The sequence below is a fragment of the Mustela putorius genome, unplaced genomic scaffold, assembly GCF_011764305.1.
Source record: "Mustela putorius furo isolate JIRA1106 unplaced genomic scaffold, ASM1176430v1.1 tig00003845_pilon_pilon_pilon, whole genome shotgun sequence".
NCBI lineage: Eukaryota > Metazoa > Chordata > Mammalia > Carnivora > Mustelidae > Mustela > Mustela putorius.
This window is the reverse complement of record NW_025421998.1, coordinates 58,479,414-58,506,866: the sequence shown is the minus strand read 5'-3', so window position 1 is coordinate 58,506,866 and position 27,453 is coordinate 58,479,414. Positions and strand designations below refer to the sequence as shown.

At 35.5% G+C, this 27,453-nt stretch overlaps 1 protein-coding gene across 1 annotated transcript in view; it reads left to right on the top strand.

Moving 5' to 3' along the window:
• The window catches only part of HIBADH (3-hydroxyisobutyrate dehydrogenase), a 106,276-nt gene that overhangs the window by 16,190 nt on the left and 62,633 nt on the right, over positions 1-27,453 (top strand). The window contains exons 3-4 of the mRNA XM_004762551.3: positions 3,705-3,814; positions 6,483-6,604. Of these exons, the coding sequence (XP_004762608.1) occupies positions 3,705-3,814; positions 6,483-6,604 (232 nt within the window). The remainder of the gene's footprint in view (positions 1-3,704; positions 3,815-6,482; positions 6,605-27,453) is intronic.

Below are 27,453 nucleotides of genomic sequence, written 5' to 3'. Positions count from 1 at the left end.
AGGTTTAACCAAGGTCATGTTCATCTTATTTCTTAGCAAGTTTCTCTTACCCACTTGGCTTACTTGGAAGCAATGCTGAGCTTAATTTATGTGACTGTTTTATTTGGAAGAGACAATGAGATTTTTCTTTGTGGAAAGCAACTAGTTAACAGTTGTCGTCTTCTGATGGATATGTAAAAGGGAGGTGCAGTTCCCTCAGATTCCTCTGGGCCTTGATGCTCGAAGCCTCCCTCCTTCCCCTGATCCAGCAAAGCAGATTTTGTCTTTAATTTGTCCAGTCTTCTACTCCTTATATTGCATACCTGCCATTGATGGGTACTAGCATACAGATGAATCTAAATCCGGAGAAATTGGCTACAAAAATTCTCAAAGACTGAAGAGATCATGGTACACAAAGGAACCAATCTCCTATAGTTAAAATTGAGATAATGGAAAAATAGAGTCATCTTAATTCATAATAATTTAGGATTTGAAGCAGATGGAATTAGCGAGAGATCTTTCTGGATGGTCATGACAGAGCAGAGCAGTGACCAAGTCAGCCAGGTCAGTGACTGTCTGCAGACAGAAGGTGCAGAAGAATCTTACTAATACTCTACCTTTGTACTGATCATATCTCATGAGCTCTTTTTCACAGAGGCTTTACCTTCCTAGAACTTAAGTGGAAAATTTCTTTACCCAAGTTTCCTTTCTACTTTGGAGATCGAAGCCCTTAAAGATAACCCAAGTCACTATTCTTACTTTATAGATTTAGGAACTGAAGCCAGAGAGGTTAAGTGATTTTCACAAAATCACACATGGGCTTGGTGGCTGAGCTGCAACTCAACCTGGGTCTTTGGCTTCCCAAATTAGTGTTCCTTTCACTGATCCATGCTGTCTTTGCTTATCCATTCAATTAGTAAATGTAATTGAAGAGACTCTAATTAGTTTGGCTCCTAAAGGCTTTTGTGGTTAGTGTCAGACTGGCAACAAGATTTGTTTTTTTCCCCCCAGCTTTTGAGTCATGGCCAAATTTTGTCAGTCAATTATTTCAGAGTCTTGAAGTCATCACACGGAAGTCAAGATGATTTGAATAGCTGGACACGCCTGTCTGTGTGTCTGTCTAATAAACTTGCCTTCTGTAGTGCAACTTAGAGACTTACTATAATGTACCAAATGTATATAGTCATTAGATATGGAGCAGTTGTGGCCAATATAGTGGTGACATTCCAGCTATCACGATCATTGTGTGTTTTTTCCGGACCTGTGAGCTTTGGCACTATATAATATATAATTGAGGTATTAGCAGTACTCTGGCAATCCGGGCATCCCAAGAAGCAGATGCTAGGGATGCAGGGGGCTGATTGGGCACCCCATGCACTTGGCAGTTACATGAATTGGCACTGCCAGTTCATGGGTATGAGAAGCTTGGAGGTGTGAAGTATATATACTTAGATCTGTGAACTAATTGTTGGTGCCCCTAAGGGCACCTCTCAAGGAGTTATTTAGGTGGAATTGAATTTCCTTTCCATGGAAGAGACTCACTGAATTCCTAAGAGGAAGTCTGAAATTGACTCTTAGACCTCAGGGCTTACCACAGTCTCTGAAAGATCGAGAGAGAGATGGAGCTGGGATAGAAGGAAGGGCCACTGAAATAGGTATGCCATCGTTTTACTTCATTGAAGGGGGCACAAAGAGATGAGGCTCTGTGTAACCCATATTCTTGATACAGTCCTGGAATAGAGAAATACTGCTCCTATAACTTTTCCTATTCTTATACTCATCTTACTCAGCTCTGTTTTTCTTGAGTCAACCTGAGGTGTTTGCCAGCAAACAGTTGCCTCTTTGAATCTCAGCATTTATTTGGGTGTCAGAAAGGTTTTTACTTAACTGAAGTATGTCATTGTAATTCTACAGAAAAAACAAGGTTGTTTTTTTTTCTTTTTTTCGGAATTTTTAGGGCAAATCTCAGTGATGTATCAAAATGTACTGTTGATGTGCTACAGTGTAGCCTCTAAAAATGCCATATTGCCTTTAGAATGAAACATTGAAAGAGAGGGTATCCCTTTTTTTGTTTTAGGGTCTGAGATATTTTATGTTAGCATTTAATGTTAATATACAAAGTGTTAGGATACTTGATTGCCTGACATGTTAAAGTATGACTTATGAAATTAGTTTATGTTAAAACTGTGTTTGTCTCAAATTTGATTTCTAAGCTAATAGTCTTTGAGGGAAAATTGAATTGTGATTACCTCTAGCTCATAATACTTAGATTACACACTGTTTGCCTTTCCGTTCTTCCACTTTCATCAACTGTACGTCAAAGACAAAAAGAAAACGTTAGGTATCATTCTGCCACACAAGAAGCAGAGGCATTCCCATTTCTAGGTTGCTTATATGGTAGTTCACATTTCCTAGCAAAAAATATGTCCATTTCTGATACATGTGTACATCATTCTACAGCAAAATCTTCAGTTATCCTCCTGACAGTCATTCTGTCTTTTTTTTTAAATTAAAAAATTAAAAAAATTAAAAAATTAAATTAAAAAATAAAAATTAAAAAAATTTTTTAAGTTAAAAAGTAAAAAAAAAATTTTTAAGAGAGTTAAAGCTTTCATGACAGTTGGGGTGATGGGTTCTCTTATTTATTTATTTATTTATTTGACAGAGAGAAATCACAAGTAGATGGAGAGGCAGGCAGAGAGAGGGAAGCAGGCTCCCCGCTGAGCAGAGAGCCCGATGCAGGACTCGATCCCAGGACCCTGGGATCATGACCTGAGCCGAAGGCAGCGGCTTAACCCACTGAGCCACCCAGGCGCCCCGGGTTCTCTTTTTTAAAGGCACGTTTGAATCAAGAAGTGAGCTCCCAGCCTCTTCCGACCTCTTTGGTCGCCAACATGCTGGCCAGGCATATCAAGGGGCATGTGTGAGAGAGAGCAGGGTTTTGGGGAATGCCAGTGAAGGCATGTACATTTCTGCATGCATGCACACATACATAGGATGGACAGTAACTTTCCTTGTCAGTGTGTTTGTGGTTATCATAAGGTGGAAATGAGGGTGGAAATGAGCACACCTTGATGCCTATTTGTGTGTTTTTCTTGTATCTCCAGTTTCCACAAGAGTCCTGGTAGCTCACATGCTCAGCCTTTAATGGTGGTTCTTACAGCTTATTCAGGAGGTGCTCATATCCTTGTCCTTGACCTTTTCCTTTCCTTAGAGGCTTAATTTTTTGCCTTTTTTCCTCTTGAAAATGGAGACTGGGGAATGGTGGTAATTGGGGCTTGAGAATTTACTAGGGGATTTTGCTGTCTATGGAATCATTGGTGAATCCTGGAGTTCAGCTTCCATCTCTTTTGCACTAGATTGTTTTTCTTAGTCAAAGCTTATACCAAAAAGTATGCGGTTTAAGAATCCCAAGTTGGAGGAATCCATGAGAAGTACATCTGTTCCCAGGACTGTTGGGTTTTGCCCTTTCCCCCTCAACTCACTTCACACTTTTTAAAATAAACAGTAGATTCGATTCCATAGAAACCGCATCTATATGTGTATAAGGAATGGACTCTCTATTTTAGGTAGTAAATGTTTTTGTTTTTCATTTGGAAACAAGAATAAGTTTTATTCAGTCACTGTTGTCAGCATGCGTAAAAAGTGGATCCTGCTTGTGCTCTATAAACTGCTTCCATTTTAATTTAAGTAATGTGCCTTTGTAATTTTTTTTTTTTTTAAAGGTAGTGTCTTCCCCAGCAGATGTAGCTGAAAAAGCTGACAGAATTATTACAATGTTGCCCACCAGTATCAATGCAATAGAAGCTTATTCTGGAGCAAATGGAATTCTGAAGTATGTATTTCTGAACCGTGGAAGTTTTCTTGTTATGATAGTCCATGAATTTCATGTTTGTTAATACTTTAGGAAATTATAGTTATGTTTGTTAAACCTTTCTGTACAGTTTTCTTACTTCTTAAAAGTGAATGATATGGTTTCTCTCTCATTGTAAAGGGTTTATTTTTTCACTGAAAGCAAGCATGTGACTTTTGGGAATAATTTCTTTTTTGTTTCTGTTTCTTTACTTAACTTTTGCATTAAACTTACACTTTCATGGCTAACATGTTTAAGAGACTTTTAAAGCTTGCATTTTAAACTATACAAATGTTACAAGCATAATTTTCTTATGGTTTATAGAAATGCAGGAAAAGGTTTCTATGAAAAATAAAACCAGACATTGGAAAGAACACCATTATTTAACATTTTATTATATTATAAAAAGTTATTGTATGTCCTCTGGGTTAGTACATCTGTAGTAAGAACTTTGAGAAGTTGGAATTAAAGGTCAGCAGTAGCTCTTTAAATAAAATGTAATTTAGGTCAGAGTTTTCTAGCCAGTACTTAGCTTCCCTGGCTTTGAGAACCTTTTTGGTTAATTTCTGTCTATTGCCAAAGCCTTGTGGTTGTTTTAGAATGACAGTGGTTGAATTTCCGATTTAATTTTCTGGTTTTACTCGTTCCTTTTTCTAACTTGTTGAATTTCAGCAAAGAACTAGAACAAACTGGTTGGCCCTGTGGACATATGTAGGGCTAAAAGAAAGGGTTTAATTTCATGAAGCTGTAATACATGAAATACGAGGTTTTTTGGGAATTGAATTGCTTTAGAAAACTAACAGACTTGGAAGCAAAAGACGCTGGGATATTAGGCAGAAAACCGATAAGATAAATGTTTAGATTTCAGGGAAGGTTGAAAGGCCCTCATTTTGGGTGGAGCCCTCAAGCCCATGGTGTGTGTGGTCCTGAGGTAACCTAGCTGTCTCATTATGGAGTCTGTCCCAATATGGCCCTGTGTTGCCTGTCACGTCTAAGTTACTAACAATTTGTTTGGAGACAAAATCCTGTGTTTATTAATATTCTTTACTAAGGAATATGGTAGCCAACTAGCAGAACAGTTTTGTCCAGGAGTGCTTTCAAAGAATGCGGCTTCAAGTTGAACTGTAATTTGCTTTTCATGGTGGTTATTTTCTTCTGGGTCAGAATCATTTCCCCATTTGTAGTACATATGTAATTTTTGAGCCAGTTTCCCGTTTGCTTAAAGATTTAAAAACTTAAGAATATTACTGTCACACAACACTGGGAAATGTAATACTTGATTTTCAGGTTACACAAAGTGAAACTTCCACATACTGAGGTGATCTATACAGAGTATGCTATTTCTTTTCTGTGGAATATACCCAATCATTGCATTTGGACCAGATCAATTCATATGTTTATTAAAATTGTTGTTTAAAGCATTTTGTATACTATTTTTTTATATAGAAAGATTTTTCTTTGTTTTTTAGCAGTGATTTTCTGTTTCCTCCTTCAATATTTATATTTATTCATTTCTAATTTTCCAGTTGTAATTATGATTAAGTGTTACCTGGGTTAGTTAATCTGTAGTAAGGACTTTGGGAAGTTTGAATTAAAGATAAGCCATACCCCTTTAAATAAATGATAACTTAGGTCCATTTCCTAGCCAGTGAAGATAGGCATAGATTATAAGGGAACCATGTGATTATATAAAATCTGCACTTACAGTATAAGTGAAAATATCTTATTATAAGAATGCCATCTACTGGGGCACCTGGGTGGCTCAGTGGGTTAAGCCTCTGCCTTCAGCTTAGGTCATGATCTCAGGGTCCTGGGATCAAGCCCCACATCGGGCTCTCTGCTCGGTGGGGAGCCTGCTTCCCCCTCTCTCTGCCTGCCTTTCTGCCTACTTGTGATATCTCTCTCTCTGTCAAATAAATAAATAAAATATTAAAAAAGAATGCCCTCTACTATTGATGTAAAATATGATAGAAGAAAAGACTGTTTCCCCACTTTGCCAAAGTATGTATATACATTTACTGTAAAGAACAGAAAAACTTTATCTGTGAGATTTGCAGGCCCATTCCTTTATTTTCCTTTCTGCTTCTTTGATGTTTTATTTTATCTTTAAAAAACTATAGTTATTAAAGAGTATGCCACCCTGAAGCAAATGGCTAAATTTCAATGGTTTATGTTTATTCTGCCTAGTGGAAATGACATGGATGTGTGAAATTTGCAATATGGCTTGTTAAAGACAAATAAAGTACTTTTTACAGAGCCTCAGCTACTTTACAAACAAAAATTTAAATCCTACAATAGACCTTTTAAAGTTATTAGGGGTTTTAAATTGCCTACCTATATTATTATGGTATTGTGTTATTCACCTGAAACCAGAATTTATACCATGGAGTTCATTAGATTATTTAGGTTTGTTTGAAAGAGTTTGGGTTTACTTTGAACTTTAATTGATCTGAAAATGGATGTGAGATTTTGAACCAGTTCTAATAATGTTTTTAATACTAAAGCAAAGACCTCCTTGATATCTGGCAGCTTTTAGCAGATTCTAATTCTTTAGGTAGTTGCATGAAATGTTTATTCAGAATTGCACACTATATTTTTAAAACTATAAAATTACAGCCTAAAAGACTATTATTTTTATTTATTTTCTTAGAAAAGTGAAGAAAGGCTCACTATTGATAGACTCCAGTACTATTGACCCTGCAGTTTCAAAAGAATTGGCCAAAGAAGTTGAGAAAATGGGAGCAGTTTTCATGGATGCTCCTGTTTCTGGTGGTAAGTGGCAGCTAAAATCTATGCATACCTGTTTTTGTTTGTCTGAAATAGCAATTACAGTTTTGTGGTACCCAAGATATACCCAGTTATTTTTAGACCTGTTACAGGAGTCTCAATTTCCTCATTGAAAACAAAAATAAAACAAAACTCACTTTTGTTATTTAGTATTCTCAAAATACATTAACTTGCTCTAAGTCCAGGCAAAAGGATGTCACAACTTGGAAGAATTGTGAATTTTTGGTCCAGATTGCTGTGGGTAGAGCTAGAGCTATTTGTAGAAAATTTAACTTTTTCAGAACAGATTCAAGAAATAATTAATTAGCTTGAATCATTTTTTTTTAAGATTTATTTATTTATTTGAGAGAGAGAGAGAGAGAGCGCGCACACAAACAGGGAGCAGCAGAGGGGGAGGGAGAAGCAGGCACCCTGCTAAGCAGGATGCCTGATAGGCTCCATCCTAGGACCCTGGGATAATGACCTGAGCTGAAGGCAGATGCTCAACTAACTGAGCCACCCAGTTGTCCCTACTTGAATCATCTTTTAACTGTTAAGGAAGTTGAGGAAGTGGTTAAAAAGAAAAAATCATTTCACAGGGGGGACTTTAGGCCCAGATGATTTTTAACAAGTGAAATGTTACCAGAGTTTTAAGAAGCAGATCATTTCACTTTTATATGAACTTTTCCAGACAATAGAAAAAAAGAGACTTCCCAACTCATTCTATGAGAGCTGAGTAACTCTGATAGTTCAACCAGAAAGAGAGAGAAATGAGAAAAATTTTAGGTCTGTATCAGTCATGAATACAGAAACAAAAAGTTTTAAAAAGTGCCTTAGCAAACTAAATCCAACCATGTATAAAAGAGATCGAACCTACAATCAGGTTTATCTCATATGTACTCAGATGGCTTAATATTAGAAAATCTATAAATCTACTTTGCTGAATTAACATATTTAAAAATCTTATGATCATCTCAATCAGAGGACAAGGATTTTCACTAATAAAATTTTAAAAGCACATTATATCATATTATATCAAATCTTAATGGTAGGTATCTGGGTATTTTGGAATGGTAGAAGCATGGGTATTATGATTTTCCATAATTTGCAAGTTTTCCAAAATTATTATGTAATCAAATATGGTACACTCATGCACACACACAAACATATACACATACATATGTAATTTGTAGCTGAAGACCAGTTTCTAGTTGGGGACTTTCTAGAAAGGTATTGAAGAAACCAATCATTTGCTCAAGACCAAGACTACATTTGTTTCACATTCCACTGCATTAGGAAATACTGTTTTCTATAAAGTTCTAATTTATTCTAAGAGGAAAATAAAGATTGCTAAATGGAAGATTGTCCTTTAAATTAAAAAAATCATCTCAGTATAATGCTAAAAATAGCCAACAGCTAGTATGGTACATTGTTACAGTAATGACCTTGAATGGCTCACATGACCAAGCCTACTCTGTATGTCCGTGTGCTGCATTGACTTTGAGTTGAGCCATCTGACTTGCTTTGGCAGTAGTATGTTAGCGAATGTTACATAGGATAGACTTGAAAAGCACTTTGTTCATTGAGTCTTGCCCTGTCTTGCCTGTGGGGACTCTTGAAGCCTGGATTAGCTGCCTGGGACATGTGCTAACCATTAAGCATGTGAGTGAGGCCATCTTGACCAGCTAGAGTCAAGTTCCCAGATAACTGCAGCTGCATTTAGTGACCTCAGGCCCGACCAGCAAATGAACTGCCCAGCTAAGACAGTTTCAATTACTTACCCATAGAATTGTGAGCAAATAAACTCACTAAGTTTGAGAGTGTAATGGAGCAATAAATAACTGATGGAGCCAATATAGTTGATATTGCCATAATTACACACAAGTGTTTGTTACTTAATATATCAATTAGTGTGCTACCTGTGCTTGTTTAGTCTAAGCGTTATAAACCCTTTCTGAGGGAGAATGACAGTACTGTAGTTAGCATTAAAGGGCAACTTGAATGCCAAAGCTAAGTTGCCAAAATGAAATTTATTATTAAGCCAGTAGAGAAAAGAGTTTTGTTTGCTGTAAACAGGACCCAGACTTACATCTCTCTATTCCTGATTACAAAGGAGAATGTTTGCCTAAATGTTACCTAAGTAGCTGCCCTGGTGAGCTAATACGAGGTACCCATGTTTGGTAAGATCTGGAAATGTAAGTTGGTAAAAATTCAGTAAGTCTCATTGTGGTGTTCTCATGGACTGCTGGGGGTTAAATAGTATATCTAGCTTTTATGTATCTTTTGTGCTTTTAGAATTGAGTTTTATTATTAGAAGGGACTTGAGTAATACTTTAATTTTACTTTGTTAGTTTATAGATGGGAAATTGAGGTCTGAAGGTTAGGGGTTCTCCACAGTTTGATGACCAATCTAGAATTAGAATCTTACTCTCCCAACTCAGGCTAAGGATTTTCCCACACTCCACCAGACCTTCTTCCCTTTAGTCCCACCCACCCTGTGGTAGCCTTTCTGTTTTTGAAGGTGGTAGCCTGCTGTTAATCCCATTTCTAACAATGTTAGATAGTGGATGGTCCTCTGTCTTCTGTCTTAGTTAACTGGCACTGCCATGTAGTGAAACCTTTGGTGGGGAAGTGAAGGGAGAATTGCCTTCTTTTCTGACTCTTAGAGGTTAGCTTCTGACCTGGGAGGGGCCTAACATTTCTGTTCCAGAGTCATTTGAGAAGAAATGGTTAAGAGGACATTATTCTTAGATCAGGAGACATCTGGAGAGATGAGATTAGGTTTTAATGTATTGACCCCATCCTGGAATGTTTATTAACTGGCTATCAGGAGTCTTTTGTTCTGCAGTTGTCTTGGGATAGGATGGATAGAGGATAGAGGTTTTGGGGTCTTTCCTGTTTTGGATCCACGGGCTGGTGCTGTTTAATCAAATAAATGTCCAGAAAAAGAGAAAGTAAAGTAGTATTTTGACATATTCCTAACATGTTTGAATTTGACTAGGATAGGATCTGTTCTGAGGTATAAGGACTTAGAGTTGAACAGGATTATACCTGAAGGCAGTGAAGCTTTTTTTCATGGCCCTCTTCTGTGTCCACATAGTATAGTGTCTATGCCACTGCAAGGACAACTGTGTTATGCTTATGTTTGTGCCTGTTTCTTCCACTACTAAACTCCAAAAAAGGCAGATACCATGTCTTTCTCAACTTTATATCTCCAGTTTATATTTCCTGGTGAGCATGTAATAAAGTATGGTTGATTTAATCAAGGATCTTCCGTTTTTAAAGTGCAGGGTAATTGTTAAATATTTTGAGCCGTCTTGCAGTTTCTCACTCTCAAGCTGTTCTCCAGTTTATTTATTTCCAGATTATTAACCTCTGAATTTCAAGTAACTGCCTCTACGTTCTAACATTAGTAAGATGAGTAGTTTCCTGTTCAGAATGTTATATTGTAATATTAGATGCCATTGGGAAGTGTGATTATGATCAAAAAGTGGGGGTAGGATAAAATAAGTAGAATAATATTTGGAACAACTTAAAGTAAAAGTTCTTACATTAGAAGTTTAGAAATTAGTAAAACATACTAATAAAATGATTTGTAAACAAAGTGCAAAATAACATAGCACAGCAGTCTTTCCAGTACTTAGCAACCAGAAAGGGAACTCTTTAACAGTTTGATCACAATGGATGGAACTAGAGAGTATTATGTTAAGTGAAGTAAGTTAGTCAGAGAAAGACAATTACCAAATGATCTTACTCATATGTGAAATTTAAGAAGCAAAACAGGATCATAGGGAAGAGAGGAAAAAATAAAATAAGACAGAATCAGAGAGGGAGACAAACCATAAGAGACTTTTAATAATAGGAAACAAACTGAGGGTTGCTGGAGGGAAGGCTGTGGGGGTATGGGATAACTGGGTGATGGGCATTAAGGAGGGCACATGATGTATTATTGAGCGCTGGGTTTTATTTAAGACTGAAAAATCACTGACTTCTACCTCTGAAACAAATAATACATATATGTTAATTAATTGAATTTAAATTAAAAAAAAAAACAGTTTGACCATAGCAACATGCTGGGCATTGTAAAAAAAATGCTGTCTTTGTCCTTTCTGGGATGGCTACTGAAACTTACTTGGACTTTTACCTTATACTCACCTGTATGGATATTTAGAGAGAGAGTAACACCTGATTTGACTTACAGTTGATTCTGGGGTAACAGAAGAATTTTTAGTTCGGGAAATGGAAAATATATTTTAAAGATTACCTAAAGACCCTATAAATGATTCCCAGTTACGTCCAAGGGGAACCAGTGGAATTTGGTATTAGATTTGGCAGTTCTTTAGTAAATATTCTTTAAACAAGGAAGAAAGGACATTGGTTAGCTCATATAATTCTCTTATCACCTTTAGTTTCAGTTTTGTTATACTTCTGTTAATAAACTAAAGAAGTTCACATGATATTATGGAGAGTCTAGAACTTTTAGGGAAAGAAGATGACTCTAAAAATGAAGGTCTATTTTTTCTTCAATGAAATGTACTTAATATTGTTATATTTATATAATTCTTACAAGATTATGTACTGTTGGGGTGCCTGGGTGGCTCAGTGCGTTAAAGCCTCTGCCTTCAGCTCAGGTCATGATCCCAGGGTCCTGGGATCAAGCCCTGCATGGGGCTCTCTGCTCAGTGGGGAGCCTGTTTCTCTCTCTCTCTGCCTGCCTCTCTGCCTACTTGTGATCTGTCAAATAAATAAATAAAATCTTTAAGAAAAAAAAAAGATTATGTACTGTTTTCCAATTATACACTTTTTAAAAAATATTTTAAGATTTTATTTATTTATTTGACAGAGAGAGATCACAAGTAGGCAGAGAGAGAGAGGGGGAAGCAGGCTCCCTGCTGAGCAGAGAGCCCGATGTGGGGCTCGATCCCAGGACCCTGAGATCATGACCTGAGCCAAAGGCAGAGGCTTTAACCCACTGAGCCGCCCAGGCGCCCCCCTATTATACACTCTTATCTTTTCTGTTATGCCTTGATTCCAAGGGACACATTTCATTCTTCATTTTATTGCATGAAACACTTATTGAGTACTTTTATGTAGTGGGTATGGTCTAGGCACTAGACGTAATGCTTTGAAGATATTCAAAGTCTTTTGCCTCATGAATTATGATTTAGTAGGAATAGAGAGAATAAACAAATAAAAATAATTTCAATGATAAGTGCTATGAAGAAAAAAATGGCAGAGTAAACAGTGACTTCAGGGGAAGGTCCTTTTACATAAAATGGACAGGCTGCCTTCTCTGGGGAAGTGATCATTAAGCAGAATCTGAGTGCACAACTCCAGGGAAGAGTATTTCAGTAGCTGACTGCTCTGTATGGGCTCTGAGGTATCAACAAGGTTGGTATGTTTGTGGAACGTTTATCTTTGTATCACCAGGACTTAGCAGGAAATTGCACTCAGTGTTTATTAAATTGACTCACCTATACTTTGACTTCCCATATGTCTGACCCCATGCCTTTGTTTATCTGTTTGTGATTATCAAAGTAAAGCTACTGAGCTTTATATAAATTAGCCCATGACCCTCGCCTCAAATATGATGCCCCAGTCTGTTTACCTGTCTTGTGTAAATCATATCTTTCTGAAAGTTGTAATCCTTCTTTAATGTCACACATTGTTTAGTCACACCGTTTTGGATATGTGCTTTTTTTTTTTTTTTTTTTTTAGTGTGGAAAGGTCTGTTCGGTCTGCTCCAAGGGTGTAATTAGAGCCCTTCACCGTGCTTGGATAATTGAGGAATAAATTCACCGATTGCTTCATATGTCTGCAGAGTTACACAGAGATGTTGAATTGAAGTGACTCTGAAGTGGCACTTGCAGTTAGCGCAAGGCTGTCCGGGCTGGCCAGCCTCATTTATCTGCTAAACTGTATTGCTCCAGTTAGGGATTAATGTCAAAATTAAATAATTGAACTGGTGTGTATGTGTTTGTGTAACAGTTCCCGATCAGAAAACCAAACTTTACGCTCTACTTGGCTGGCTTAAGTCTTAGTAATTTTTTTGAGGTATTCTTAGAATATGGAGTAGTAAGCACAAAATCTATTAAGGAGTTTCTGTTAGAGTGTTAGACTCACTTTCTAAATGCCTCAATGAAAGTCTCACATAGACTCCATTATTGTTTTCAAAATCAGATTTGTAGTCTTGGATTTAACTGCTCACTGAACTGGATATCTGCTGTTTTTCCACTAGATCTGTATCTAATTTATGGTAAAGGAACCACAAAAACAAAAATTACTTCTATTTCAGCACATAACACCATTATAGTTAAGGGTCTGTTGGCTTTTCCACTAAAACGTTTTCTTAGAGAAGTTTATAAGTTGGCAATATTACTTGGCTTTGGGCTGAAACATTGCTATTTCTGTCCAAAAGTAAATTCTTTTACCAAATTTCATACAACTGAATTTGCCTTATTTGATAATATGTGAAGAGAGAAGGGCTATTACAATAGGTCTTTTTTCATGTTCTCATAAGCTATTTGATTACACAGTGGTATTGTGTGTGGTGTTTATTCTTATATTTTAATCTTACCTCAGTAAGATTTTATTTTTTTTAATGTTTTGAAATAAATTGTTTTAACAGGGTTGAGAAAATTCATTTTCATGGGTTCTTCCCTTTAAAGAATTGTATTACTATGATGATTTTTAGTTCTTTTTACATTATTAACTTATTAGAAAATTTAAAAGCACTTCGTGGCAGGGGCACCTGGCTATCTTGGGGTAGTGAGTTTGAACCCCATGGTGGGTGTAAAGATTACTTGAAAAAAAGAAAAAAAAAGAGTTAAAAAAAAAGACATTTTGTGGCACACACTTTTGTTTGAGAGATTTGAATTATTTGGTCTTGAAAAGTATTAGCTGAAGTAAGCCTTTCCTCGGTCTATTCTGGCAGTACTTAAAGCTTTAGTAATTCAGATAATTAATATTTTCTTTAATTTTGTTTCATGGACAAATCCATTTCCTTAAAAATGATGTAAGATTCATCAGTACCAACATACCAGAAAGGGGATAATTAGGTTAGCCATTTACATTTACCCATAATTTTACTTACCACCTTGTATCCAGTAAGTATCCTTTTTGCCTAGGATTTTCTCCAGTTTGCACAAGTAGTTCAGAAATGTTTGGTAAATAAATTCCAGGGATTTCTTTGAAATTAATCCCTAAGAAGAGGTGTCCCCCTAAAAAACCTCTTTTTACATTTTTTGGCACGCCTGATTCTCCTCTACAACAGTTGTCATGGACAGGAGTCTCTATATAAGATGTTAATGAGTTCTTAACAGTTTAGGGAAGACTGCCTACTCACTGCCCAATGTAACATAGCTGAGACAGCTTTAATAATTTCTCCTAAGAAAACAGAAGAATGGGTTAGGGAAGGCAAGGTGATCACTTCACTCATTGTTATTGTTGTTCTCATTTATTGTTAGTGATAATTGTTATTGCTAATGACAACCTAGTTTATTTCTAAGAATTCACTTTCTGGCAGTTTGCAGTTCCTCCATCTCTAAATCTGCAGGCCAGGTTTTAATTGCATTGCAATTTCCAGTCAAGTAACCATTACAGGGGTTGCTCTTGCCAGGCTCTGTCCTGTGGTGGAGGGATGCTGTGTTCTCTTCACCTGGTTATGTTGGAAAGTGCATGGATAAGGCAGGGGTCCTGTCTGAAGTAATCCTAGGGTATTTTTAATGTCCTTTAATTGCCATTCAGGATGTAAGTCAGACCAGACACAATTGGGTCTGGTCACATCTCAGAACTGCCTACTGGTGTTTATATAAAGGTAAAGTATATTTAGCAAATAAATCCTCTGAAGCTATTATATATAGTTTATTTTTTATTAACATCTGTTGATTCCTAAGCATTGTGAAATTAGTTCCAGTATGCTTGCGTGTTAGGTCTTTATTTTGTTTCACTTGTGATCCCTGGATAGTACTGGAGGTAAAGTGGGAGAAGGAAATGGAATTAAGCATTTCACAAGGGCCTTGTCATGGCCATCAAACCATTATCAGACTTATTTGTGGTTTTCTAGATGTCTGATTTCCTTAAAGTTTGGTAATGTTAGCAGATGAAAAGTAGATTAAGTAGAGTTTAAATCCTCTCTCTATATTTGCTGTATGATTCTATTTTGTTTTGCATTGCTCTGTGTATTTTAGTTGTGAAAATTTTGAATTCAATGCGCATTTCATAGTAAGGACCCTTCCATTAGGGCCAGTGAAGGTATGACAGCAGACTTACCTCCCCTCTTCTTCCTTGCAGTGATTTTAACTTGACCTGAAGGTAGAGGATTTTTGTTGGTGGTGTTTTTGTACTTAGCTCAGATTACCACTATCAACATGAGAGAATGTGAACTTTTTTAGAAGGGTATTAAGAATTTTAAGATTTGTCCCTGACATCTTTTTTATTGAGTTATTGGCTGTTAGTTATGGTCATCCGAACATTTATCTGTTGTGGTCTCTTGAGACAGCATTGTTCTTAGGGAGGTTTTTTGTTATTTTTTTTTAAATGAAACATAATATGAGGCTGGGCATACAAATAATTTTATCATTAATTACATTCCATTTCCCCTAATTCTTATGTGTTAGGGTAATATTTGTCCTCAAGTGGCCAACATTTTTAATGTACTGTGTACTTATATTAAAAGAGTAGAAAAATAGTCTTGGCAAACTCTGAAATGGTTAATTGGCTTTTCCAGCCAAGATAGGTTTTATAAAACTTCCTGAAAATTAAGAAGTGAGAGGCAAAGAACTTTTCTTCTCATAAATGCCATATTTTATTAACTCTTTAATACAAAGCTATTTTTAGTATGAATATTATCTTGCAGCATTTTTTTTTTCATTAGACAAGCAGTGGAGGAAGAAGAATAGTTGATTTATTGAGGTTGTCAAATATCTGCAAATATTCCAATAGTTAAAAGAATTTTTTCAACATAAAATTCTAAGTAGAGATGAGATTTTTTTCCTAAAAGTAAATGAAATTTTGAGAAAGGAGTTAAGAGCAACAGCATAATGATGATTTTGAGATCTATAATCTTTAATAGCAAACTTTTAAATATAGCATTAAGAAATATTTGGTGGTTTCTATTGATCTTTAATTGGGGTGTATTTTTATATTCTTATTAGTAGTAATATAAGTTCAACAGCTTTTCCTGATAAGACATTTACATCTTAAATCTTGCACACTGCTCTCTTAAGAGATAGATGGAACAACACTGGATATTTAAAAATTAAAAGGAATAGTCTATATTTGATTCAGAAAAGTTACTTTATATAATATTCAAGGGCTAGTGGACAAGGGGGAAGAGAGAGGAAGGGAGAGAGAGGCAGAGCAGGAGCATGTGGGGGAATGAGAGAGAGATCCCATTGTCCTTTTCCACGTTAGCTGGTAGTTTGGAGTAAAACTGTAAAGTTAAACTTTTTGGAATTGTTACTACCCCGAGTGGGAATATAAACTATATTGAACAGAGTTTATTTAGCCTGTTAAAAAGTCAACCTAAAACTATAGTTAATTAGTTTACATTATTACATCACTTCTAGTTAGAGACTCAGACTGGTACAGAGTAAGAGGAGCTCTATCAGGTGAGCTGACTGCTACCCATATGGGGCTTTAAGATAATGATGAGTTTAAATTTCCTCTTAGGGCTAAGTGAGAATAAAACTGGAGGCAATAAATACTCTTGGCCAAAGCCATTAAATGAAAAAGCTGGGAATTCTCCAGCTCTTGACTTAAATTGTTTGTTTATCAGCTGGCGCCTAGTCTGGAGTCAAGAGCTGGAGATTTCTATCTGTGACAGAACTTTGAAACTCTTGCAGGACACTTTCATTTCAACTTAAGGTAACTTGAGTTTATAGCTTTGGCTTTAAAGATTACTAATGATTTACTCATTTCCTTACCATTTAACCAGAGTGGACTTTTTCCCAGGAAGGGATCTGTGTTTATTTAGGGCCTTTGTCTGCGGAGGGATTAAAAGGCAGGCCACCAGCATTGTGAACTTGATGGTAATAAAAGGTCACCAAAACACGCCATAAAAACATTCTTACCATGGAATTAATTATACAGTGTAATTTTACAAAGCAGCTCGGTTACTCCATCCCTGCCTCCCCCCCATTCTTAAACATTTCATCTTTTAAAAATTAAAGCTGTGGTATAATTTGGTTTTTGAAAAAATACTTTGCTTCTTTTATGATATATAAACATTGAAGAAATTGTCACATGCAGTTAATTGCTTAAAAATTTTAAAGTTCTTAAATAAAAATTATCATTTATTGTTAAACAATGGGATGAATAACTGGTTTGGCGAGGGTAGAGTCATCAAAGGGATGGGTGGAGCTTCAAACAGCTCAGTTTCTAAAAAAACCAAAGCCTACTTAAAAGTTTTTTTGTGCCACCAGGTGGCATTGCATCCAAACCTGCTTGTGATAAAGGAAGGTTTTTAAATTAAATTCTTTTTTGTTCAAGAGAGGTTATAATACTTTTTTCTGGATTTTGCTTTTGAGGTTGGCTTAAAAATAAATCTAATATCAACATTGATTAAATGTCTTCAAAGACCTGGAAAGATTTCTGAACTCTGCAGATGTCTGCATTTAGGTAGTTAATATTGAAATATTTGCAAAGGATTTTTTTTTTTTTTAAGTAAAATGAACTTTAGTAGTTGGTTATTTTTGTTTTGCTTTTCTAAACACTTGAGAGAGGATCCTGCCTATAAAACCCCTCACAAATGTTGCAGAAACTCCCCAGTACTGCAAATCACCCCTTCCCCCAACACACTCACACCCGGCCCAGCCCTTATAAAAAAAGTGTCAGCAGGTTTCACTGTATGGGAAATTTTAAAAAGAGGGAAAGACCTCTGAAAGGTGCAAGTTGGTCCTTTTCACAAGCCTGACTATGAGATTCATTAGGCAGTTCATGCTCATGTCTTAAAAGTTGCTTTTGGGAAAGTAAATTCTTGTAGTTTCCTGTACTGATTTTGAGGGAGTCTTTATTGTCTTTTGAATCAGCTCATTTTAAGAGAGTGATAATGTAAAAGCAAGGAAGAAAAACCCTCATTATAAATTTTGTGAAAGTATGATTTTAAATTAAAATACATATTCTGTTTTATGAACCCACATATATTAATAAACTGTACAGAAACAAATTACTTAATACAGACTATCCAGGTGCTATGATATGTTGTCAGAATAAACAGTTCAGTGTACACTGTATTGATTTTTATCCTTTTAAAAAATGTATTCACCATGCAGAGATTTTTAATGCTTAGCTTTGATCATTTATCAAAAAGCTTTATGAAGTTTTACTCATTTTATATTCTTACCTCTTCTGTGAGGCTTCTTAGAAGTGTGCATAACCTGTTTAAGAAATGTATATGTTTTCAAAGTAAATGTTTGACCTCCCACCTTGATGTTCTTGCTTTTAAACATACATGCACACACACACACTTCCACACACAGCAACACCCATAACCCCCCACTTCTCTATATTTTGAAAAACTTGATTGGAATGTGTGTTGTACTAAAGCTAAATATATGCGGACTTCAGTATTACAAAGAAAGAATTTTGTTTTAAAAAATCATAAAAATTTGAAAGTAGTACTTTTGAAAATAGTCTAGATAAAGGTACTCAAGACATTTGACCCTGAATATTTTACTTTTAAACTTGATACAACAGTCTGTTTCTTAGCTTTGTTGTATGCTGATATTTCTATGTATTTAACATCAAAAAGCTGAGGTGGTTTCTCTTTATAGATTGTGCCTGTGTTCTGGAATTGCCTCCTGCTGTCCATGAATTGCTTCTTGGCTTGTTTTGTTAGAATTTCTCACCAGGGTTTTTGTGAGCTCTGTAGCCACCATTTAAAAAAAAAAAATGATACAGTAGACTGGATTAGCAAAAATTATATTTCCCATTCACGATGATAATTGAGTAAACCTCTTGGCTCAGCATACCAGTTTTATGTAATAGAGCCCATGCAAATCTCGTGTAATAATACGCATATATAAAATTGCCTACAATGACTGTTTTTCTAGTTATTTCTGTAATATTAATTAACTATTTTTTATAGAAATTCTAGACACCTACTTTTTCATTAAAAAATAATAGAAAAAAATCTTTACTTGTTTTAGGGTGTGTGTAAAATGGAGCATTTAGATTTTGGCTTCTTTCATTTCAGTTGGAAATAGTATTGGTGTAAGTGAGTGTTGCCATGGGAACCTCCACATAGATATAAAAGGCAAGACTGTCTAAGTGGAGGAGGAGGAGGGGTGATGTACTAAAATACCACTGGCCTAAATGATCTATTTTATGTGTGTGTTGGGGGTAGAGGGGAAGCTAGTTTGAGAAAGGAAGAGAAAGTAGTGCAGAGAGTAAATGTTAAAAGTTAAAACCATGTACTCATACTTCTGGAATCTCATGGGTGGAAGTGTTTTTAAATTTGAAATGTGATTCTTAATTATTTGTGTCATTTGCCTATGCTGGGAGTCTTTGCATACTTTATTTTTAACTGTGTTGATGGAACGTGTTTTTACTTTCTTGATGTTAGATAAAATAGTTAATACGTGAAATGTGATTGGAAGGTTAGGATTTTGGTTTCTGAGATGGCTTTAATTATGATTTTATTAAAAATAGTTATACTTAATTCTCAGATATCTGGAAAATTTTTAAAAACTGTATTTTGGTGGAGACGTTTGGCTTTCAAAACAAAGCTGGCTTTATAGTATTTTTAATACTAGATTTCAAAAGCTAAATAATTTTAATGTTATAAATATCACTCAAGGAAACAATGACTTACTGTATTTGCCTGTGTAATATTGTATGGTTTTCTAAAAAAAAATAAATAAAAACAGCAGAAGCAAGCATCAAATCCCTTTGTATCCTTTAGGAGTACATGTGTTGCTGTTAATAAATATGATTAGAGAATAGCCAATTTAACCGCATATAAAATAACATTTTTGTGTTTTGTATATTTAGATTACAAAACAGTGAAATTGTGTCCAACATGAAAAGCAACATCATCATTGCACTTTTAACGGTATGGATTCTGGTTGTCAGATATCCATGTAAAAAAAAGAAAAGACATTAACCTTACAAAAACTGTTTAAACTTACCTTTTTAGTCAGTCCAGAGAAAAAGTAAAGCTGCCAAGGTAATAAAACAAACGGAAGTTTTTAAAATAAAAAGAGTAATTTAAATTAAAAAGAGGGAGGCCGGAGCCCGGGAAGAAAAAGGGTAAAAAAGACAGCACAGCGCTCCCCAGGCCAGGCAGCATCTGATGTAAATTAACCGCAATGGAAGTGTATTGTTTCCAACTCAGCACAAACAATGCCGGGCATCTCTTCTTGAGGGGTGGATGTTTGCGTGGAAAAGGGGGTGTTGAGAAGTGGGCTGGGTTGCAGCGAGTTTAGCCATCAGGGGATTCTGCGGCATAGACCACAGCAGGATGAGAGTAAAGAATGAGAAAGTATGTTTGCATATAAAATTAACCAAGTTAAACCTTTAAGAGGTGTGAAATAATTAATAACCATGAGAGAATGCTTAGTTATCAGTGATCTTCAGAGGTTTTTGTTTTTTTTTTTTAAAGAGACTGAGGCCTTGAACTGTGAAATGTTCAGCAACCAAGGTATCTGCGTTGAGTACTTTGGCATAGGATATCTGTTTAGTCTTAGACTTGAATTCTTAAAAAAACAAAACTAAGAAAAATTATTTCTTAGAAAAACAGATAAAAGTGATTAAAAGTCAAGCTTATAAAAAAGAATACTTTAAGAGAATGAAAGTAAGGGCAACAACATCCCTGATTTTTCTTTCAGTTTTTGTCTACTGTGCCCTGCCCCATCCCCACCCCCACACCTCCTTGGGAAAAAAATCTGACAATTTTAATAGAGCATAAAATTGCACATGGCCATATCAATAAATAGATTATAAATAGCTTTGCTTTAATCACCTTAAATAAGTTTCATAATACAGAATTTTCTAGAAGAAAGCAACTAATATTTATTATTAAATATTTTTGGTTTGTCAGGCTACCATGCTGTAGTGTAGTTTGTGTATTTTAGACCATTTAATCCTTACAGCAACCTCATGAAATGCATGTTCTCCTCATTTTTTAGTGAGGAAGGTGAGGCTTATTGAGGAAGGGGTCATATGACAGCATGTAATTATTATAAGAATTAACCCAATGTAGCAAAAAAGAAGGCATTTTAGGTACAAGATCTTAAAATGTTGCAAAGGACTAAGACCTTCAAGTCTGGTATTTATTTAGATTGTAAGAATAATGAAAAGGCTTTGATTTGTTTATTTAAAAACAAAATCAGTAGAAATACTTTTTCATGCTCTGTTGATATCACCACTTAGTGACACACTCCACCCCAAATCAAAATACAGAAAAAATTATTAGTCAACTAAAATTATAAGTCGACCAAAAAATTAGTCAACCAAAAAATTAGTCAACCAAAATTATTAGTCGACCAAAAAAGTCCACATATGTAATTTAAAGCAATTTGTTTTTGGTTTTATATTCTTGAATCTAGTCAACTATAGGAATAAAAGAGATAAGAAAATCTGGAACTGGAAGTAAAAAACTATGTTATAAACCTGAAATAACTTCCTTGGGAGGTCTTTAGAAGTTGGGTATTAAAAAGAGCCAAAATGTATCTTATTTAGGGTATGTTTTCTCTTTTAACGTGTGTTTTAAAATTTTTCTTTTTCCAAAATAAGTTATTTAGTCATGACTTTATAAATGCCAAAAAAATGGCCTTTACACAAAGATTAGTGAGTTTCAGTGGGCACGTATACTTTTTGGTAAGTTTATAGTAGTTAACATTAAGACTTAAGACTAACAGTGTATAGAGCTTATTGGTCAATAATAGTAATAATAATAGTAATAAAGAGTACTCTTCAGTCTTATTTGATGTTGCAACTATAATTTGCTATTTTACTGAATTACAATGTGTTGGGAATTGATTTTATTTTGTCAGTGTTTTTAACCCTTCTTTTTAACACGGCTCTTCAGTTATATTACTGAAAAAAAAATCTCTCAACACCTTTTAACAAAAGGCCTTTAAGAGTAGGGTGGGGTGTGTGTGTGTGTGTGTGTGTGTGTGTGTGTTTTAATAGTTTTATCCTAATGATAAGTCTCTAAAAGATGCTTTCTATACCTAATTCAGATTATGTTTACAATAAACCAAGTGAACAAACCCATACTCATTATAGTCTAACTATAAAACATAGGTTTCATTGAAGGTTGTAAGAAAATGTGATGTTTACAACATTTTGCTTTGCCAGATTTTCTTTGAATTTTATAAAAATCAAGTATGCTGAAGTTTGAAATGCTAATGCATATTTGGAAAACGAACAGAACCCTGAGAATTTCAGGTGTTTAAATAGTCTGACATGTCTGGTTTTATCCTTTTAGATTTCTAACTCCAAATGTGATTAGCAGTAGTTTGGAAAGAAGAATGAAGAGGAAGCCCTTTCCCTTATGTTGGTGTGTTCAACAGGGGAAAACAAACCAACATTCTTTTTACACTAGCTTAGAGCACTAAAGAAGAGCCTGGTACCAGTTCCCAGGTTTTTTTGGTCATCATATATGGAGCTTCTTTCATTTCAGTTTGTTGTCCCATCCTGTTATATCCACATTGTTTCTAGAAATGCTTTTTGGATGGATTACTGTGAAAGGAAAGGGTAGAGCAGAGAATATTGGCAAGAATTTTCTGGTGAGGGGCGCCTGAGTGGCTCAGTCATTAAGCATCTGCCTTCGGCTGGGGTCATGATGCCAGAGTCCTGGGATCAAACCCCGCAACGGGCTACCTGCTCCATGAGAAGCCTGCTTCTCCCTCTGCCACTTCCCCTGCTTGTGTTCCCTCTTTCACTGTGTCTCTCTCTGTCAAATAAGGACTTCAGAAGAAAAATACCCATTTTGGTTTTGTTAAGGGAGAGATCTGGGGAATTCATAAGTATTAGCAATTATATATGGATATAAATTTAAAAATAATAGGGGAAAATAGCACTTCAGAACAATGATTTTGATGTCCATGCCAAAAACCTCTTACTGAGTGTATTTACAATATGGTTAAACATCAGAATAACCTTGAAATAAATTCCAAAATGAGGAGTTGCTGATTTTTAATTTGTAGAATGTGTCGTGTGGATATGAGGGTCACGACTGGGGCATGAGTTTTGGGAAAAGATACTATGGAAATGAGCTGTTTGTGGTTTCACGCTCTAACCATTGACCATTTCCCACTTATTTTCCATTGAGAATCATAGATGTGCATTTGTGCGAATGTGAATCTTCACCTGGTACTCCTCCCCTGCCTTGCCAAGACAAAATTTTAGCATCAAGAAATAAGAGGTTATTTTCTCTGTTCTTTTCCTCCACATCCCATAGTACACATGATCTTAAAGGCTGGGAAGCGATCCTCCACATCCCATAGTAACTTAAACTGAATTTTTTTCCCATTAGTAACAAAAATGTGGGTTGATAGACCCTCCATTTACTTACGTCTGAATTTTTAAAAAATCTTTTTTAAAAATTTATTTGTTAGAGAGAGAGAGAGAGTGAGAGTGAGTGAGCACGGGCAGATAGAGTGGTTGGCAGAGGCAGAGGGAGAAACAGGCTCCCTGCCGAGCAAGGAGCGGGATGGGAGACTCCATCCCAGGATGCTGGGATCATGACCTGAGCTGAAGGCAGCCACTCAACCAACTGAGCCACATAGGTGCCCCTACTTATGTCTGAGTTTTAAATGTTCTTGAATTTTTATTTATTTATTTTTATTTATTTGACAGATCACAAGTAGGCAGAGAGGCAGGTAGAGAGGGAGAGAGAGAGAGATAGAGAGGAGGAGGAGGAGGAAGGAGGCTCCCTGATGAGCAGAGAGCCCCATATGGGGCTCGATCCCAGGACTCTGGGATCATGACCTGAGCTGAAGGCAGAGGCTTTAACCCACTGAGCCATCCAGGCGCCCCTGTTCTTGGATTTTTTAATATGAAACCACAATGTTCACAATTACAAAGAGAGGACCAACAACAACATTAAAATTTTTCATGCAAACCTTTTTTAAAGGGAGGAAAAAACCTTTCCTAACTGTTCCCCTCCATCTTTTGGGTTATCGATACTTAATTTTATTTGCATTATTTTACTTTCTCCTGCTGAATTTTAATCATAATTTTAAAAACTAAAAAGTGAATGTAAAGGATTCAAAATAAAGGTTAGGATGAAAAGTTTATGTACTTGCCCCTGTTTTTTTCCCTGCATTTCCCACTGAAATTCCTTAACGTAAGCTCCTTCCTTTCTGCCTTCTCTAAATTGAACCCAAGAAAGGCATTTAGTAAATATTTTTACTCCAGACCCTAAACCATAGTTTTGATGAATTCTTAAGGGTGTCTCTTCTTATGTGAACCCATGTCTTTGATAATGGTTTTTGCTTTATGATGGGCCCTTTAATTATTCTTTCCCAGGAATGATTTAAAACAAATGGGTGGGATCATTCTCATATTCTCTTAAGGTGTTCTGCATCTAACCTTGGTTTGGCAGGGGTGAATGTGTCATTGCATGTTTAGTTTGAGTTGTACTTACTTTGTCTTGGTTGTGCTTCTGAGTAGGCATACTTTTCTGCTTTTCTTTTCAGTGTTCACTCAGTATGTAATTATTGAAATGAAATGGCAATAAAGTTTGTGTGGGAAAGAAGTCCTTGTTTCCTGTCTTTGTTGGCACTTGTGGGTTCCTAATCTCCTAAGAGTCTTGGGATGTAGATCTGTACATCACAACTAGGGGTGAGTAGTTTTTATGGTGAGGAAGAGGGAAAAAGATAGTATTGAAGCAATTCCTGTTTCGGTCTGCAAAGTACAGATTGCATTTCTCTTTCAGTGGTGTTAGGTTTATGGCCCTTTTTTGGGAAAGTGCTATTAAGTGTTTGGAGACCTTTATCTTTCTCCGTTTTGTTGTAGCAGCTGGAGTTGTCCTCTGGTGGTTTTGCTAGGTATGATAAATGTTGTACTAAAACTGCTTGGTGGAAGTTTGATCTGGAAAGATTACAGTTTTTTTCAGTTTCCTGAAGAAAATGGAATCATAGTATTCAAACTGATGGAGAAACAAACCCATTAGCAGATCAGCAATAAGAATGTTTACTTTTCATAGATGCTAGTGATTTTTTCCTCTTCTTTTACAAAGTTTAGGGACAAAACTCAGAAATGATGATCAGTTTTGTCTGTAATATAAACCTTTTCCTTCAAAGCATTCAGGGAGAGATGTCTACATAACGAAGAATTGTTCCTCTTTTGCAAAATAAAAATGGAAGCAGAGATGTTATGCAGTCATTTCTCTTGTGTTCATGCGCTGTTGAAGTCTTAAACAGCACAGCTATCTGTAGTTTTATTGTGAAAAGACTTCCTTGTGCATATTTCTAATATGTTAAGAGGTATATCCCTCTTTGGCTACACCTTTTTGTTTGTTTGTTTAATTCTTATTAATTTGATTAGTATAACTTTCAGATAATATGTACTTCTAATAGCTTTTATGCAGATCTGTTGTTTATCTACACTGAACTTGAAAGGTCTTAGCTGCCACTTAGATATTGTATTGAAACAAATGTTTGATCATATCCTTTGACAAACAGGTGGGAGATTCTAACCTAACTACCTGGCATTTGAAGATACTGGTTTTTTTCTTTCTTGAGGGATTCCAATTCTAGATCAACTGGATGTAATCTGGGAATAAAGCTGTAGCCTGAACTGAATCTGTGGAGTGATTTGCAAATAATTATTATCCTCTATTTCAGTTATTTTCATTAATACTTCTTTAATATAGGGAATTAAAAGTTGACTAGATTTTGTATTTGAAACTCCCTTTTCCAGCTCCTTTATTTTTTATGTTCTAACTTTTATGTATTCTAGCTTTAATAGTTAGAAGCAGCATAGGGAAGGATAGTAGGAGTGCCCGCAGTCTTGAGCCCCTTCTTTTTACCAGTTGGAGAAAACGGGTGACCCATCATTGGAGTACTAGGTGGTCTCAGTGGTGTCTGAAGTGCTTGCAGGTCTTTGACTGTGGTTACAGCACCTGAGGTAGAGGGTGCAAATGAATCTGGTTTGGGGGGAATTCTGGCAACACCTCCCACAGTGGGGAGTAGCCTATATACCTGCTGGAAGATTATTGGCTTGCAGCACCCAGTTTTTCTTTTTACTGTGACTGCTAGGAAATCAGAGCTAGATTTTGGCACCTAGTAATAATCATCAAACCTTTTCCCAGCCTTCCCTTTTTCTTTATGGTTTCCATTCTCATTTGTAGCTTTAGCTTATCACATATTTATTTAGTCCTTACGGTCTGGTAGGCACTGGGAATACGCAGTGAGCCTGAAAGACCCGCTTTCCTTTCTCTTAGTACTTAACAGTCCATGCATTTGTGTCATATACTATCTCAGAATCCTTTTTGGAAATAGGGATATGAATCCTAACTCTGGATTTCTAGGGCCTCGGGTTTTCTTACCACTTTTCTATTTAAAAAAATCTTTCTCTGTGTACTTTTATTACTCCTCCCTTTATCTTCATTTTCTTTGCTTATTTTCCCCTTCAGATTTTTTTAATGAAATGAGTACCCTTATCTCCCTTTTCTTCTTAAAACTTCTGTATATTCTAATTGAAGACAGTGTTAATATTTTACAAAGATTTTATTATGTGTATATGCATATGCACACTGAAACAAATGGGATTTTTTTGCAACTTATTTTTTTCATTTAATGTAATTTAATGTGTCTTAATATATAAAAGATTTATGCTATTTAATTATTGTAAAACATTCTATTAAGGGGACAGACTTATTATAGAATGACTACTCTTAATATTCTGGAACATAAATCTTTTCATGTACAGTGTATGTGAAGTTAATCAGTAAGAGAAATTCTAAAAAATGGAATTACTGGGTCAGAGAGCTTATATATTTTGAATTTTGGTCAATGTTGCCAGTTTTTTCACTGAAGGTAAATCTTCTATTAACAGTGTAGGAAACTACTTATTAATGCTCTTGTCAGTACTATCTTTACATTTCCAGTCTGATAGTTAAAAAATGGTATAATGTAGTTTTGATTTTCTTTCTTTTAATTTTTTAAAATTCCAAATTACGAGTTTGAGCATTTTAATAATGCTTCCTGGCCATTTTTTTGTTTGTTTGTTTTCTTTCCATTGATTGTTTCTGCCTATCCTTTGGACATGTTTTTTTTGGATTCATTCATTCAGCAGATATTTGTTGAGTACTTAGGAGTGTTGGGCACTGTGCTGGGCATTTATCTTTTCTAATTGATATGTATGAGTGTCAAATGCTCCTTCCTTTATTAAACAAATATTTATTGACTACCATGTACTAAGTACTAGTCTAGGCCTGGGAATAGATCATAGATCTCCTCCCACACCCACACCCACATACACATGTATTCCTGCTCTTAGGGAGTTTATATTTTAACAAGTGTTATTTGTGGGGAGATATATATGTTGTAAATATTTTTGACCAGTTTGTCCTTTCTGATTTATTCATCTTGTTTATGGGGTTTTTTTTGAAATATAGAAATTTTGAATTTTTATGTGGTTGAAATTACCAGTCTTACTTTTTATGGTTTCTGACTTATATGTCCTGTTTATCTCCAAGATTATAAGATTTTAAAAAAGATTTACTTGATTCACAGATCTATACCCCTGGGGATAAAAATACATTATATGTTTAAAAAAAATTAAAAAAAAATTAAAATTAAAAAAAGATTTACACATTTTTATTTTGCTTTACGATTTCATTTTTTAAATTTTTTATTCATTTGGGATTCATTACGGTGGAGGGAATGAGGGTAAAGATC